The 17,250-nt window shown below is 40.4% G+C and overlaps 1 protein-coding gene across 11 annotated transcripts in view; it reads right to left on the bottom strand.

The window, feature by feature from the left end:
• The window catches only part of TANC2 (tetratricopeptide repeat, ankyrin repeat and coiled-coil containing 2), a 360,622-nt gene that overhangs the window by 45,578 nt on the left and 297,794 nt on the right, over positions 1-17,250 (bottom strand). For all 11 annotated transcript variants that reach the window (XM_036116207.2, XM_036116210.2, XM_036116204.2 and 8 more), the window contains one exon: positions 1,908-2,016. In XM_036116207.2, coding sequence (XP_035972100.1) covers positions 1,908-2,016 — 109 coding nt within the window. The remainder of the gene's footprint in view (positions 1-1,907; positions 2,017-17,250) is intronic.

The following is a 17,250-nucleotide window of genomic DNA, read 5'->3' as shown; positions in this document are numbered from 1 at the left end:
GGTGGTTAATGACACTGTACACAATTTTTCATGAACAAAGATAAAACAAAGGGAATTTAAAATTAATTGGAAAGAAATATAAATTAGACTATATGTCACTGCTGATTGGAAGTTCTAAATGGTACTGGTTATAACCATAGAGTCTGTCTTTGCCTTTTCATGACCCTCAACTGATGGGGACTGAAAATTCTAGCAGTCTGGGAGAAGCTAAAGTGAATCAACAGGGAGCACTGGGCATTTAAAGGACCCTGAAAAGTGGACCATCAGGAAAGCCATAGTCCAAGTCTACATTCTTCAGGCCACGGTCATGTCATCACCATAGGCTGCACACCCAAGTATTTATGGCCTGAATCACACACGGAGCCAGTCTTATCTCAGGCAACCATGTCCTCTGCAGCAACATAAGATAAAACCGTGTCAACGATAGGAGCGTGTGGTTTAAACGTAGGTTTCCATGTATTGGATATAATCACACTGGGTCAAAGAAATTTCATATCATTTATCTGTTAATGTGGCATTTGTTTATTTTATGGTACAGAAAAGACAGGAATCAACTTCTTTGCATCTGATCCTAGGCAGATGGTGAGGCTAAAAGCTTAAGTGTTTAAAGCGGTAATGCTTAATACTTATGTTACTTTCCTATCTAACTGAAGGATAATGATCTCAGAGTTTGTAGAAGTAGCAGAGACTTTTTGGTCCACTTGAAGTTGGAATGAGACACCTGGCCTGTTATTTTAGTCTCACTCTGCTCCCGCTAAGTAAGGTCACTGGGTAGAGTCATTTTTGGTACAGCGATTTGTTAGATAAGACAATTATGATTCAAATAAAGGACTTGTCACCGTGGGATCCACTTCTGTATGTCTGTTGATCAGGCTTCTCTGGCTGTGCGCTTATATACTGGGAAGAATTTACTAGGCTTTCGGAGCTGCCCTTAATGCCATCTTTCTCTGAAGAGAACTGTTTTATCTTCAACGGTATCCCTCGGGGGGTGGGTGGGTGGGGGGAAGTCCAACACAGAGAACTATTTAAGATACTTGTATTTCTCCATCCGGAGGCAGGAAAAGCACTACTGGAGGTAGCAGATACAACAGCAAACTGTGGGCTAGAAAAACGAGGAGAACAAATTTCTTTCCCGACTTTTGTGCTTTATCCCACAACTGTTACTTAGACTCTAAGTTCCTTGAGATTAGGGACTTTATCTTTTTCTGTTTTGTATCCCTAGTACAATGCCTATGTAAGTGCTGAATAAACAGATGAACGCACACATGCACAGACAGACAAAGTATGTTCTGTCCTCCGGCATTATGTGTCCACCCCGGCCTTGTGAATGCTGAGAGAGGGAAGCTGATGCCATAGAGTTCTTAGAAGTTTTTGAAACTACTGAGAGAAAAACCAGGATTACAATTTGAATGGAGAATGGGGGAAGTAGCTCAGAGAAAGGTTAATGTTGGTTCCAGATAAATAGTTGGAAAATCGTAGCACTAGGAATATTAAAATCTTCATAAAACAATTATAAGAAAATTGAAAGAGTAACTGCTCTCAGTGATTTTTTTTTTTTAGACATTGTGAAAATCTGCAACTAATTGCTACAGCGTGCCTGTCTTCAGGAGATGGTAGGTCATATATGGAGTACACATATATATGTGTATGCTTCTTACCTAAATGATTATCCATGTATATGCTTCTTACCTAAATGATTATCCATGTACATTTCCTGAAAAGCCTAGCAATCTGCTAAGCTGGGAGACGACAAATGTGGTTCTCTTTTCCAAAGGCCTTGAGAGGGACAGGTCACATTTTATAACAAAAAGCAGGGACTACACTGAAATGAGAGTAGCTTCATACACAGTGTTAAGGAAAGCCTGCCAGAGATAGAAAGAAAAAAGCCTTCAACTTTTCTTAATTACCTTAAAAATGTGTGCTTTGAGGATGTGATGTCCCAGTTCAATAGTCTGCTGTCGGTTTAGTTTTCCCTCTTGGCGGGAAAACCAGAAAGCAAGTAATGTGTGACCACTCCTGCAAAGAAAAAGAGACTCATTTTAGAACTGTAATGCCCCCATTCTGCATTGGGTGGGGGACTGTCCAGGTCCAGCCATACCTCCAGCAAAACTCTCTCTCATTCAACCAGTTTCTTAGAGTAGGGTACCTGCTGCTGGGCAAATAATGGATTTTGAAAGGTCCCTAGCTTTTACCAGTCCTTTACCCAGATCACATGTGTGAATATCACAAAATGTCATTTCTAGTTGGTTTACACCCATCCCACACACAGATGGCATTAAAAGATTCATTTTTTATTTTCTGTCTCTGTGAACTCTCCTCTTCTTTTACCCATGCTTTAAATGTCAGTGCTCCTCAGGATCTCCTTTTTGGTCCTAGTCTGTCCTTGCTCCATTAGCCCATCCATCCTGAGAGCCTTCACCACCACTGTGTCTTCTTCTTGATCTAGACTTCCGAGACTTACACCAATATACATCCAACTGTTTGTTGGATTTCTCCACCTGGAGGTCCCACATACCTCAAGCTCAACAAGTCCCCAGACGGATTAACCACCTCTTCCCCAAGCGAAGTCTTCTTTGATCCCCTCCACCTTCCCCGCAGCTGAGAAACAGGGAGTATCTTCTTTTTGGTACAAGCATTATAGATTGTCTATCTCTCTTGTACAGTATGGAGCATACTATCTCATGCTCTCTCCTCCACTTGACTGTAGGTTTCCTGACGGCATCCATTCCCCCTTCTCCTTGAAAATGGATCCCTAATCTCTTAAGAAAGAGAAAACGCTCTTTTCCGCCTCTGCATGTTGTCTTATCAGTCCATGATACTCAGAACTGCCATGGCTCTCTCGCAATCATGGGGTCATCTGGTCTGAAGACAAAGCTAGCAGAAGGGCTAAACTAAGAGAACTGGAGAAAAATAGAGCCTAAGCCCTGACTGTACGGCATCAGAAGCTGCCCGAAGTTTGGACTTGTTATATGAAGTAATACATTTATACTTTACACATTATTGTATACTTCATACATTTATAAAATACATGTATACTCCATTTCGATTGGAATATTCTAGTTCTTCTAGCTCAAAGCATCCTAATGATATATATTCTTTTTTTCAAAAAGATTTTATTTATTTATGTGAAGGGGGGTGGGGGGAGGAGCAGAGGGAGAGGAAGAGAGAGAATCTCAAGCAGACTCCACGTTGAGTGTGGAGCCTGAAGCAGGGCTCAATCTCACGACCCCGAGATCAGACCTGAGCCAAAACCAAGAGTCTGATGCCCAACCGACTGTGCCACCCAGGTGCCCCTGATATATTCCTTCAAGTGTGAATGTATGCATGCATGTATGTATGTGTGTGTGTATGTATATAACATGTGTATTTCTATTTACATTATGACAAAAATTCTGAGTTATTTATATTCCCTGGAGTGCCTAACACAGTGTATTGCATGTAAAAATTCTCAGTAACATTTTTTGGAAGCAAGAGAAAGCTGGGTATTAAAGAAAGGGTGCTAGATCACCTTTGGGATATGCCTTCTTACCACATTTGCTCTAGCCTGTAGGAACTGCAGACACTTAGGACTAAGACTACTGCCCACCAGGTTGGTGCTCAGTAGAGTTCTTTATGCCACTGGTAACAAAACTCTTCTATTCCTTTCACTTGGAGTGTCACAGAAGAAGAAATGAAACCATTGTCTCAGTTCAAGTCTAATGAATTAGTCAAAAAGAAGGGAAAAAAAATAGCAAGTAAGTTTTCATTGATAATACTTCCCTAAAAAGAGGCCCAAATATCTACTGGATGATTTTCTCTCACTGGCTACTCTGCCAGGTTTAACCAAATTTGGAGATACCTCACACCAAAGTCTGAAAAAACAAATACATTTTAAATTTATTCTTTGATTTTTTTTTTTTTTCAAGGTTCAGTAAAGACTCTGAAGACTAGAGGATGGGACAACTTAGCCAGGAATCATTATAAAGAGATTTCACTCCAAAAAGACTTTAAAAAGAAATTCTATCATGTTCTAACCTTGAGCTTCAAGAATTTCTGAATTCTAGTGGATACTATGCCAACTTATTTTACTGGATAAAATAACCATAATGGAAAGGAAGTTATTTAATTGAAAGAATGTCTCAGAGAAGTGTAGCTTGCATGAAATCATCAGTATCATCCGAAGGTATGAGCCCAGATCGTTTTATATTCAAAAATCTGGAAATTGCTACTGAACTTTTATTTATCCTTTGAAAGCCCAATTTAGTTGGTAGGCTATTTTAATAGAGCACATTAGAAGATGACACGCAACATTTATGACGTGTCCTATCTCAATTTCTCAAAGTCCTATCCAGTTATTAACACTGAAATTACTGTAGCCTCCCTGGTGTAAGAATTATTACTTTAAGTGACTCATCCATAGACTCAGCTACATAATACTAGAACCCCTCAATACGGGCCTCTGACCCACTACCTACGCTTCAGGCCATGCTCATCAGGGTTAAGATAAAAAACTCACATCTGACATGGAAATGAATTAGACACAGAACTGACGTTGCCCTAGTGCTTTCATTTTACTACCATAACTAAGAAATCCTGGTAAAATGTTTGTATTTCTTTAGTACGCATTCCAGCTAGCTAGAGAGGATAGTGCTTGCGTTTCCTGTTGTTGATCTGGCACGAAGGAGAAACAGCAAGCAACATGAATCAAGGCAAAGATGAAGGTGACAGCTGTAGTTCATTTCCTTTTGGACACAAGCATATCACAGTATTCATGAAAGAATGGTTCTGATCAGTTCATTGGAGTTTATGGTGTTCAGGACCTTACTGTTCTGATAAGAAATGGCGCCACCAGCTAACCTACCATCTGAATGTGTTACACTACACTTGTCTGTGTTTGTTTCTATTTTCTAATTACTTGCTCACTTCCAAACCTTACTCCTTTTCACTCCTAGCCTCGCAATTCTGAGATTACCAGCAGCCTCTTAATTGGTTGTCTTTCAGCCTTTGAGCTTTATCTTCTTCTTTTTTCCCTCCAGCATTAGGCCTTACTGACTACCTCCCCTGGAACTCTCTTCTCTTGACATCTGTGACACCACCCTGGTACTTTTTCTCCCATTTCCTTCAGTGATGTAACTTCTCTGCTTTATTTCCCATTTCCTCTTATTTCCCAGGTCTCCCGGCTTCGGCTCTCACCGCAGTGACATCTCTAGCACAGACATATTGTTTTGCTTCTCTAATTGCCTGCTGGATCTCTCTTCCTTCAAATGATCATTCAAATGACCTGTCATAATGACACTACTTGAAGCTGAAGCTCTCCCTCAAAACCAAATCCATGTAGGATTTCTTTATTTTTTAATATATTGCCAGTCACTCAGGCATAAAATCTAGCAGTTGTATTTCTCCTCTCTTTATACTCTCTCTTGGATAATTGCAAGAGCCTCCTTCTCTCCACTCCCTGCTCCCTGGCCCATGCCAATAATCTACAGTGCAGAAACATGACAAAAAGTCTGCTCAAAATTCTTCAATGACTTTATACTTCCTCCCACACATAATCTAAACTCCTTAGCATGGTATTCAAAGGCTCGCCATAATTTGTCCCTTGTCTATTTGTCTTTACCTTTTTACCTCGTGTTTCCAATTTCAGACTGAGTAAATTATTCTAGGTTTTCAAACACGCTTTCCCTCTGCTTGTAATTTTCTTCCCCTTTTAGTTGGTCAGGGCAAACTATTTCTCATTCTTGAAGTCTCAGTTCACACCGTCTCCTCTGTGAAGTCTTCCCTGGTCCCACCAGATAGACTCGGGGCTCTTTCCCTTAGATTCCTGTACTTGGTACACATCCCCATCACACCTACTGCAGCACACTACCTGTCTGCATGTCAGTCTTCCCACAAGACTGTATGGAGGCTGGAAGCCATGTTTTTCACACATGTACTCCTAGGCAATAGGAACACATATTTGTAGAATGACTGAATTAATAATACCATAAAGTTGCACACTACCTTATGGTTTTAAAACTACTTTAACACTTTTTTAGATTCTCACAAACACCTGTACTATAGACATAGGACTAAATATTACTCCTAATACCATGGTGGAAGACGGAGACTTGGCAAGACTGAAGGACAGCTCCCAGCTCACATGGCTGGGATCAGAAAGAGCTGGGATGAGAACCCAGGGTTTTCTGGAACCTAGTTCTGTTAACACATTGACGAGATTCGCAACTTGGTTTTCATTTCTGTGAGAAATGGGCATATTTACGTGAAAGAGTCAACCAATATAAAGAGCAGTGTATTCATTTGTATGGTATAAACCCCGAATTCTTAACATAATTAAAATCAGCAATTAATTTTGACATTTTTTGATTGGCATTTTGGGAGAGACTAGTTAAGAAACAGAGGGAACCCTCATCAGTGTGACATGAGTTTAAGCATGACTGAACACGACTGTGTCTTCCCTCTATAATTAAAGACAGTAGTAATCAAAGTCAACTTTGGTGTGGGTTCATATGTGGTGATAAAGACCAAATGGGAGGGCAGTGGTGAAGGCAGAATTATTTTCACATAGTTTATATATAATGAGATCACCTTGTGATTCAAAGTTACATGTCAAACTTCCCTGTCTGCATTCACAGTGCTGCCTCTTCATCTCTGAAACAAAATCAAAATAGACCTATGTTCAAATCCTAGGTCTGTCACTTAGAAGTTTTGTAACCTTGGAAAAGCTACTTAACCTCTCTGTAAGACAGGAATAGTGATAATGACCTCTCAGGGCTGTGGTGAGAATTAAGTGAGCTACATTAAGTGAGATGTATTTTTTATTTCTTTTATATTCTCCGTAAGAACTAGCATAGTGCTATACTTAAGGAATGAATATTAACCACATGACTTTATACATATTGGAAGATAACTGTGTGCTCAAACAGAACTTTAATCTTTAAATGCGATACCTTATCCTGAACCCCAATCCTTACCCCTCCCACACCTTGACCCCACTACCTTCACAACCAAAAGAGAAATCCACTCATCAGGTAACAAGTTATTGGGTATGGGTGCCATTCACTGTTAGTCAATGCAGGAAAACTTGGTAGCGTAATTTCAGGCAGAGAGGGGAGAGGAAGACAGAGTTAACTGGTCCCTAAGAAATAAAGTAAAAGTTAAGCTAACAGGAGGAATATAAATTTCTCATGTAGACCAGAGGTTTTTCAAGAGGATATTAAACTTTACATTTGGATGGATTTGCTTTTAGGTATTTTAGGGGAGAACCAATCACAGGTCAGAGTTGAAGAACCCTCCCCCAGCACTGTCTCCTCTCCCCTATCCTCCTGGATGTATATGTTCTGACAAAAGGCAGAAAAGGTAGTATCCAGAATAGCAGAGGGTCAATCCTACCTCCATTCTCCTTTGCAGGCATCAGCAGCCCCTTGATACGGATTATTGGAGACAAGTGATGCTCACCCTTGGACACCGACAGATTACAAGGCAGCGAGGAGCTACTCTTACAGAATAACCTTGTTTCCCTATACCTCAAGACTTCAGAGCTATTGAGTCTTTTAGAGGAAAAAAAAACCCTTTATAAAGCAAGAATCACCCTCCCTTCCCTCCGCCCATTTAACGGTTTGAAAACTGAAAAAGAGTTGTTTTACACAAAATATATAATGGCACTGTGATTGTTTTTCTAATAGATTTTCGCTTAACACCCCAGGGAGACAGCTAGACTTAAAAGTTTCTATTTGTAGTAGGGAAACATGCTAACAAATGTTTAACTTAAATATTTCCAGCATGGATGTTTTCTCCATTGTTCTAGTCACAGTCACTGATGTGTAGTCACAAAGATTTCATTAGCTCTTATGCTGCAAGTCGATATACAACCCGTTAGTGTTTCAGAGAAACACCACTTAGGTGTTATTCTTCTGTGCAGTGCTCAGATGTGCTAAAGTGGTATAGTTAGAGCCTGCTGCCAAGGTGCTGCTTACAGTCTAAAGCCAGCTAATCTATTCTGTAACTCGGGCAGAAATAATGTGTTGCTGCTGTGGAATGTCTTTATGTACAGAGGCAGATGTGGGGAATTATTTAGGGAGACCTAGTGAGATCGGAATTATGGGGCAGAGAGCTGCCTACAGAAGATCTGTGCTCCCTTTCACAGCCAACCCTTGTTGCTGGGAGGTGGCTACTTCGCCAGGAACCTTGCATTCACTTATTGAAGTGGGGTCATGGACGGAGTTCTGGCTAATGGAATATAGGCAGAAATTATATTCATCACTTCAGACCTGGCCCAGAAAAATTTTCTCCTTTGACTTCCGTGACCTTACTTTCTCTTGTTTCTTCTAATATTTCCCTTGCAAATGATTAGTTTATCATTTTCCCCGAGCATTTAAATATAACTATTCTGTTTTCACGCTTCTAAACTTCCTGCTTTATACTCTTAACTTGGGTGATCTTGTTTAGTCCTACAACTTCTGCTGTCACTTATTTGCTGATGACTTCCAAGTTCATAACCCTGTGCTTTGACTTTTCTCTCTATTTTTCAGGGACATTTCTAAATATACTTGTGCACCTTCCTTGGAGGTAATTCATTAACAACATGTCCAAAACAGGACTCACCTTCTCCCATTAATCCTATTATTCTTCCTCCTGCCTTTGCTCATGCTAGAAGCTCTCCTCCATCAGAATGCTCTACATTGGTCAGTAGCTTCACTCCCCTCCAAAAATATTTGAGGTAAGTTTTACAGTCATTTTTGAGCCGTCCACCCTCACTGACTACACACACAAAAAGACCAAGTGCTTCTGAGTATCTCCAAAATGTCTCTCCTACGTATACCTTGCTCTCTATTCTCACATTGTAGGTGTTGGCGTTTTTCACCTACACAATTGCTATAAACTTCATAACTAGTATCCCTACCTGCACTCTCTTCTCTTCTTCAACCCATCTTCCACACACCACTCGTCAGAACTATTTTTCACATCAGAGTTACTTGATCTTGTCTTATTCCTTACATATGGTGACAGAGTGAACAAAAGACACTGTTGAACTGTCAGGAGAGTTTCTCAAATATTTTTTTTTTTTTTTTTTTAAAGATTTTATTTATTTATTTGAGAGAGAGAGAATGAGAGAGAGCACATGAGAGGGGGGAGGGTCAGAGGGAGAAGCAGACTCCCTGCCGAGCAGGGAGCCCGATGCGGGACTCGATCCAGGGACTCCAGGATCACGACCTGAGCCGAAGGCAGTCGCTTAACCAACTGAGCCACCCAGGCGCCCGAGTTTCTCAAATATTTTTAGTTGCAAGCTTAAAATTAGTACCACTTATCATTCCTTTGTTTCCTTAATCCATTATTTAAAAAAATATTTACTGAGTGCTATGTGCCAGGTACTGTATTAATCACTAGGAAGCCCAAGGTGAGCACGATAGAAAAGGCTCCTGTCCTCATGAGCTCACTCACATTCTGGAGGAGAAAACGGACAATATAAACAAGTATTCACATATAACTAATAATAGAGTGTAACAAGATTACTTGTCTCCTCGTCCTTAAAAAGTTATAGAGACTGTTATCTACAGAATAAACTGTGAAGTCTTAAACATGGCAGTCAAGGCTTTCTTCCTAGTGACACTTCCATTCATTCTTTCTGACCACGTGTCTTATCCTCTAACCACGTCTTCGCACAATTCCGCAAAGGCATTTCCTATCTTCACACCTGCTTTTGCTCCTGCCATGACCTTTTCTTGCCTGCCTACAGTGCTCTCCCACTCCAGCGCTGCTTCATGGAATCAACTCATCCTTCAAGGCGCAACTGAAATGTCACCTCTTCTGCAAAGTATTTCCTCTTTGTCTAGGTTCCTAGGGTACTCTGTACTATGGCACTATTTTTGGTTGCTTCCCTTTAGAAGGTAATGGCTTTAGTGTCAGGAGGTGTCTCACTCGTCTAAGTTTCTCTGGTGGATAGCACAGTCGTTGGTGTAGAGTAGAAGTGCAATAAATGTTTCATGAACGAATCCATGCTGAGTGGATGGGCTCAAGGAAGAGCAACACAAGGACTTGCAGATCTGCTTTCTAATTCACTAATCCACTTTGGCCTTGAATTTGCAGGCATCTCTGTTGCTGCTGTGGGCTGTGAAATGAGTATAACTAGAACTCAAATACTGAGAAGAGACTGACATTCCTGATCTTTTCCACCTCTCATCTTAAGAATCCTGCCTGCAGCCATACTCTGGTGGCTGCTGCCTTACAGTCTGCTTGTTGCTATCAATTCTCAGCAAATGACACCCACAGATCTTTGCAAAAATTTCTTCCATCTTTAGTTTATCAGTCAGTAACTGCTTTGGCATGTTCTCGTCATGGTTCTCTCATGGCACCTGGATACAAAACACATTGCTAGTCAGCTTGTCCTACTGTTTCATATCCAATGTGGAAGTGAAATAAAAGAGCCTGATGAAAGTCAACCCTAAGTCGCAGACCGTAAAAGTAAAGTGTGCGTAAGATCTGCTTTTGTAGAAATGGGTGGAGCAACATTCCTTCTTTTTAAACATCGAATCTGATAGAAATTTCCTTCTTTCTCCCGCTTGGCTCCACAGTTTCCTATAGCCCTTCTGTTCCGTTAATGCATCACTGGCCTGAGGAAAATGGACACTTGTCCTCTGATAATGAAGTCTTGGGGCAGTTGGCAGGGATTCATGAAGCAGAAGAGCTATGACTACATTGAATTGTGACAATTCAAAACAGTAACAGCAGGCACTGAAGATTTATCACTTCCCTCTTCCTCCTCCATGCTGCTCAGCTCATTGTTTATACCTCTAGCACAGCACTCTGCCTTGATGTATAGCTAGTTATAAATGTGTCTGTTAAAACCACTAACCTGTGAGTCCTGGTAGACAGATCTATCTAACTTATATTTGTATCCTCTGCAGTGCTTCACACAGTCGTGAAAAGATTACTTAATAACTGTTCATTGAATCTTTGCTGAAATGCATGTCTTCACTTATTCCTTACACAATGTGACAGAGTGAACAAAAGACACTGTTGAACTGTCAGGAGAGTTTCTCAAATATTTTTAGCTGCAAGCTTAAAATTAGTACCACTTATCATTCCTTTGTTTCCTTAATCCATTATTTAAAAAAATATTTACTGAGTGCTGTGTGCCAGGTACTGTATTAATCATTAGGAAGCCCAAGGTGAGAATGATAGAAAAGGCTCCTGTCCTCATGAGCTCACTCACATTCTGGAGGAGAAAACGGACAATATAAACAAGTATTCACATATAACAAATTAATAATAGAGTGTGACAACTGTTAGGAAGGAAGTGTATAGGTTGCTATGCTAAAACAAGGAGGGACTTACTTATATAAGGTGACAAGTGGAAGTCTCTCTGAGGAAATGGCATTTTAAGCTGAGATCTGAAGGAGGAGTGAGAGATCTTGCCATGTGATGAGCCAGAGAAAATGAGCTCCAGACGGCGGGAATTGTTAAGTGCAAAGGCCCAGAGGTGGGAAAGAGCTTAGTAAGTTCTAGGAATTTGCAGGCAATCAGTTATGACCAGAATATCATGAATAAGAGGGAGAATGAATGAGCTCAATTTAAAAAGGTGGGCAGAAGATATCCTTGTTATAGAGGGCTTTGAAGTAGCCATTAAAGAATTTTCAAGAGGAAGTTATATGGTTGGATTTGTGCTTTAAAAAAAATGACTGGCTGCTGGTGGAGAATGGATAGAGGGGAGGCTCTCCCTAGTTAGGAGGCTAAAGCAGTTCATGTGAGAACCTTGGGTGTGGTCTGTAGAGGTGGAAATAAGTCCGTGAATACTTACGAGTAAAATTGGAACGGTAGAGCCGACTGAATATGCTGATGGCTGAGTGAATACATGTGAGTACATGTCTCACGGCTGTGGGTTCTTACGGTTGAGAGGATGGAAGCCTATTAGTGCTGATTTTACCAAATGTGGAGCTCTAGCTGCTTTCCAAAGTCTCCAGAGACAGCTGAGTAAGTTGCTGTACTCATAACAAAGAAAATGTGCTGTCATGTCCCCCTAAGCTGGTGGTAACTACTTCTGATTGCTGTGCCATTAATCGTGGTTTGACAACCTAGGAAAGCCTGTGGGATTCCCATCTTCTCATTCGGCCAGTGTTGCTTCAGAGACTCATTAATAGGACAAATTAGCCTCTATTTCCTATGCTACTTTCAGTACCAAAACTTTTCCTTAATCACCTGCTCTACTTCCCATTTTAGATTTTTAGGTAAGTTGTTTTAACCTGCATTTGCTATTCAGGGCATACCCACTTCAAAAAAAAAAAAAAAAAAAAAAAATATATATATATATATATACACACACACATACATACATATATATACACGTATGTATATACATATATCTATATATTTATATATAAATATATTTTTTTAAGATTTTATTTATTTGACAGAGAGAGACACAGCGAGAGAGGGAACACAAGCAGGGGGAGTGGGAGAGGGAGAAGCAGGCTTCCCGCGGAGCAGGGAGCCCGACGCAGGGCTCGATCCCAGGACCCTGGGATCATGACCTGAGCTGAAGGCAGACACTTAACGACTGAGCCACCCAGGTGCCCATATATTTATATATAACTTTAAACATATAAAGCAATATTACTTTCTTGTAGCAAAATCAAATATAGGACAGTACAAGTCCGTTTTGTGTTTTCTTTCGTTGACTCTTCTGCATGCCTTCCAAATCATAAAAGAATGCTCTCTCTCCATCTTATCATAATAACTATTTCTTTGTATATTTATTAACTTTTAGCAAACTTCACATGAGTTTTTATGACAGTAAGAATGACTACTAGCTTTTTCCAAACTTAATTTTGGATTTGGAAAAGGAAAAAAAAAAAGTGTTATTGTTGAAGGCATAAGAGTTTTAAAGATGGGAACAGTATGCCTATTTGACTAATAGATGTGGGCCCCATGATTTATACAGAGAGAAAACAAATTTGTAAAGTTGAAGGACATTCATACAGTTGGCAAACTGGACGTATTCCAAGATATACATTAGATTTCATCTAATTTCTCCCTTGCTAAATTAAATCACAAAACCATGACCTTAGGTCACTAGAGTAATACTTCAGATATGAGTCCCACATTTATTCTTGATGCCAATAGGGAGTCAGAAACTGGATTAGATAATAAGGGAAAAAATTTATTGGAAAATTAGACAAATCTCTAATAATATGACGTATCAATGAAATCTCTCCTTGGAAAGTACACATGCAAATTGTAACATCAGAAGACTAATTTCCCCTCAGTGATAGAAAGGAATTAGAAGTGCAGCAGATGTAGACCCAGCACAGAGATTAGAGAGTTAATATTTCCAGGCAGGTAAGATCATCTACTAAGTCAAGTGCCAGTAAAGGATGTACATTGCCTTTTTCCTTGACGTAACTCTTCCAAACCTCCTAAGGGCTGATGTGGTTCCAGACCCTTTTTTCCTTCCCATGTTCCATCACTGCTGAATTCTTTCCTAATGCTTTTGGAAAGCAGAACCTATTCCCAATTTAAGGGTTTGTTGTGGGAGCCTGCAATGGCTATCAGTAGTAACCTAGAGTTTGTGCTTCAGCGAGGGCAAGGTTAAATGTCATCCTGCCCGGAGGCTCATGTTTGGATTAAAACAGTATTAAAGAGGGCACGTTCTGCATGGAGCACTGGGTGTTATGCACAAACAATGAATCATGGAACACTACATCAAAAACTAATGATGTAATGTATGGTGATTAACATAATAAAAAAAAATCCTTGTGATTATAAAAAAAAAAATCAGATCACCTTAACTCTGCAACTCACCATTCTGTGGTTATTTCAGACCCATGTATTCTATAAGAAGGCAGGCTGTGCAGGTCCTCTGCACAAAGTTAGTTTTCCCTTTTAGGGGGAATGCCTTCTTTTTGCCTTAGGAAAATTGCTTATTCTCCTCTGACAGTCTGCTTTGTGGCATGGATTTTGGAGCATCAGGTCTCCAATGTGTAACTCATGTACTAATATGACCAAAATAACTAGGACAAATCTCAACAGACCATGTATTATAAGATATCAACTCTAGTCACAGAGAGTCAAGTAAATACTCAACTATCCTCACAGGATTTGTGTAGCCCTTCCCCCCCTTTTTCACCTGCCATAAAGTTTGCTTCTCTTAGTTTGAGGAAATCAGGTCAACCCAAATCAGGCTCCCAAATCGGAACTTCATTAGGTCGTAGCAGTTCAGTACTCAACAAAGTTCACAAGCCTCATGTGTTTTATTCAAACACTTAAAAATAAGGCAACTGAGTCTTCTGATCTTTATATAAAGATCTTATATATATACTCCTATATATATGTATATATATATAAATGTTGATCTGTGATCTGTTCCTATGGAAGGGGAGGCTAGATACCAGGAAGACAAAAATAGTGAAGAAAGGAAACAAAAAAAGGGTGGGGGTTCATGCAGGGCTAGCCTAACGCTCTGCAGAAATATTAGGCTGCACAGGGCCAGCAGCCCCCAACTGTTTACTCTCCCAGCCTCAAATTTCAACTATCAAAGTCATCAATAGGTTAGATAACAAAGACTGATGACTTGTTTTCTCAAACGCCTTACTTGAAATGCACAAGTCGCTTCAGATGGGTTTTCTATCTCCCTCTTATTAGCATAATAGCAGAGATTAGTTTATAAGATTACTGAGTTAATCTGATATCTCAGTGCCCGAGGGAATAAAACATAAAATGGATTAATTTCAGAGTATGACAGGATATGACAGTGATGAATAGTGGGAAATGGAAAGCAGGATAAAGTGGTGAGGTCTAACGTTTGTCAGGGCTTCAAGAGGCATATTTTCATCCAGAATGCAATCCAAAGTTTTAGAAGTTCTGATGTGATAAATTTTTCAGTGATGCTCTGCTCACAGTTTGATACACCCACACACACCCATCCTGTTACCAAGCTGAGAAAAGACATCTATAACTCATCTCTTTCTGTGACAGTTATATGTTTATGCAACATTAGGTCATTCTCTCTGGGATGTCAGTTCTCTGACATCCTGGGACAACAGGCCGTCTGATATTTAAAATAAGGAAAACTCTATCTCAGCTGTAGCACTGACCTCTGGCTCTGCTATTTCCTCTTTCCAGCACCATCCTCAGATTATTGACTCTCTTCAGCTTAGCATAAGTACCTCCGTGGGTGGCCTATTTCTGATGAAGATCAACTACTTTTTGGCTTCAGTATAGAATATTCTCGTCTGTGTCTAATTCCCTAATAAGGTCAGCTAGTTCAGGGTGAACGAGTGAGTGTTGAAAGCCAAGGAAGATGGACTAGAAGAGACAGAGATGTTCTGCTGCCTCTGAGAGTTCTCCTTACACCGAGACAGGCCTGTCAGCACTGGCTTACATAGCATGATTTCAGAGGCACAGAGTTGGTCTCTCTGGTCTACGGAAATACGTGCGATGCTCTAGACAGAAACTGGGGAGAAACAGAAGAGCAGAGGGGGAATGTACAGGAAGCAGAGGCTGAAGGCCACAAAGACAATCCCTGCTTTGAAAGAGTCCTGCTAATCAGACTTGCCTGAAATGGAAAGCAATTATAGCCAGTTTCTTTGAAAGGCCAGCTTGGGCTTTGCCCATAGCATTAAATTCTTAGTGAATTTCTACCTCATTGACCCAGAGGGGCCTCAAACTCTGAGATCAATACTTTAGTAACAAAGCTGGTGCCAGACAGTGCTGGATAGAAGGCTGGATTCCAACTGAAATGAAATGTAAAGAAGCTTTTTTGGTAACTCCTGGTCCTACTATTTTATTCTCTCTGCCATTAAGTGATATATGATGATCCCTCGGCAGCTCTGTGTGTTATTCAATCACCAGGGAACAGACCACACAGCATCTGAAGTTAGAAGTGTTTGCTTGTCCCAGTGTATCAGCTTGTTGCCAAAACGCTTCTGGCTAAATCATGTTGAGAAGGTAAGCTTGTAAAGTCAGGATATGGCTGCAAAATGCCGTATTTTCTCCTTTGGGAGCCCCTGAGGGTTTTATCTGTTGTAAGGACACTGTTAATTCAGTGGGAGCCTGGCTGCCTTGGACTTCAGCATTCAATTCCGAGATGTTCCAGGAAGAGAGAGAGAGATCAACTGGCAAAGTTTCTCTGGAAACTGATTTCAACGTGTTCATGAGGCAATTCTAGATTGGTTCTTTTTATTAAATATGTGGTTTCCAACTCTATGTATTTAGCATAGTAGCAGTACTAGTGGGATTTATAATAAAATACTCTTGGGAATGTCATACAATTCATAGAAGAGACTCAGACTCAAGTTTTGTTTTGTTTTTTTTTAAATTTTGGGCCCCTGAATGCTAATAGCAGAGGACTACTGTTGCCTATCCAATTAGCCACAGGATTTAGTTAAGGTATATCTAAAGGGTCTATTACTGCAAAGGGTGGGGTGGCGGGGGAAGAAGATTCCTTGAACACTTTCTTTGTACTCTGCTATTTTAGGAATTATACTATATGACCTCATTTAGTTTTCAACAACTTTAGGAATTATTATATCTTTTACATAGATAAGAAAATTGTCTCAGAAACATAAAACTCTCCAAAGGTCACAGTTCCTAGAAGAAACAGAATTTATATGCAGGTAATGACTCAAAACCCCATGTTCTTTCCATTGTAGCTTGTTTCTTTAAAAGTTTCTCTCTCAGGGAAAATACCACAGAATCTACTGCCTGGCTTAATATCTTCATCAGAATCTGGAACTAATTTTCTAACAAATTGGCATGTAGTAGGCTGAGCAGCATGCCCACAAGCACAGTTGTGTCCAATAAGGCCGGGTGAAGAACACGCCAGGGGAGAAATAAAACCCCAGCGTGGCCAGAGAGCTTTAGCCTCTCTGATGAGTCAGGTCGGAGGCACGGCTAAATTTGGCCTCTCTTCTTTCTGAGCCAGAATAAGCTCTGCATTTGCCAGCTCTGTTGTTGGTGTCTTCTTTGTTTCCCGGAAGGCAGGGATATATGAAAACACCAACTTTGTTAAAGGAGTAATTCTTTTAAAAAGGTAGTGTGGAGTAGAAAGCACACCCCACTAGGATGCTAGAGATCCAGGTTCTACCCAAGAGAATGGGAAACAGTTTCACACCTAGTCTGGCTTGTTGAGCTGAGAAAGATTGTTAAGTCAGGGTCAAGCTCATCAGGCAAGAGTGCTGGGCGTGCATGACTGCGGGGCAGGAAAAGGTGGTACATACCACATATCTACCATTCTTTTTCTAGTCCTTCCTCCTTCCTCCTTCCTCCTATCTATTAACT

Source organism: Halichoerus grypus, chromosome 2, assembly GCF_964656455.1.
Source record: "Halichoerus grypus chromosome 2, mHalGry1.hap1.1, whole genome shotgun sequence".
Taxonomy (NCBI): domain Eukaryota; kingdom Metazoa; phylum Chordata; class Mammalia; order Carnivora; family Phocidae; genus Halichoerus; species Halichoerus grypus.
Note: the sequence above shows the minus strand (reverse complement) of the source record. Positions and strands in the feature narration are given on the sequence as shown.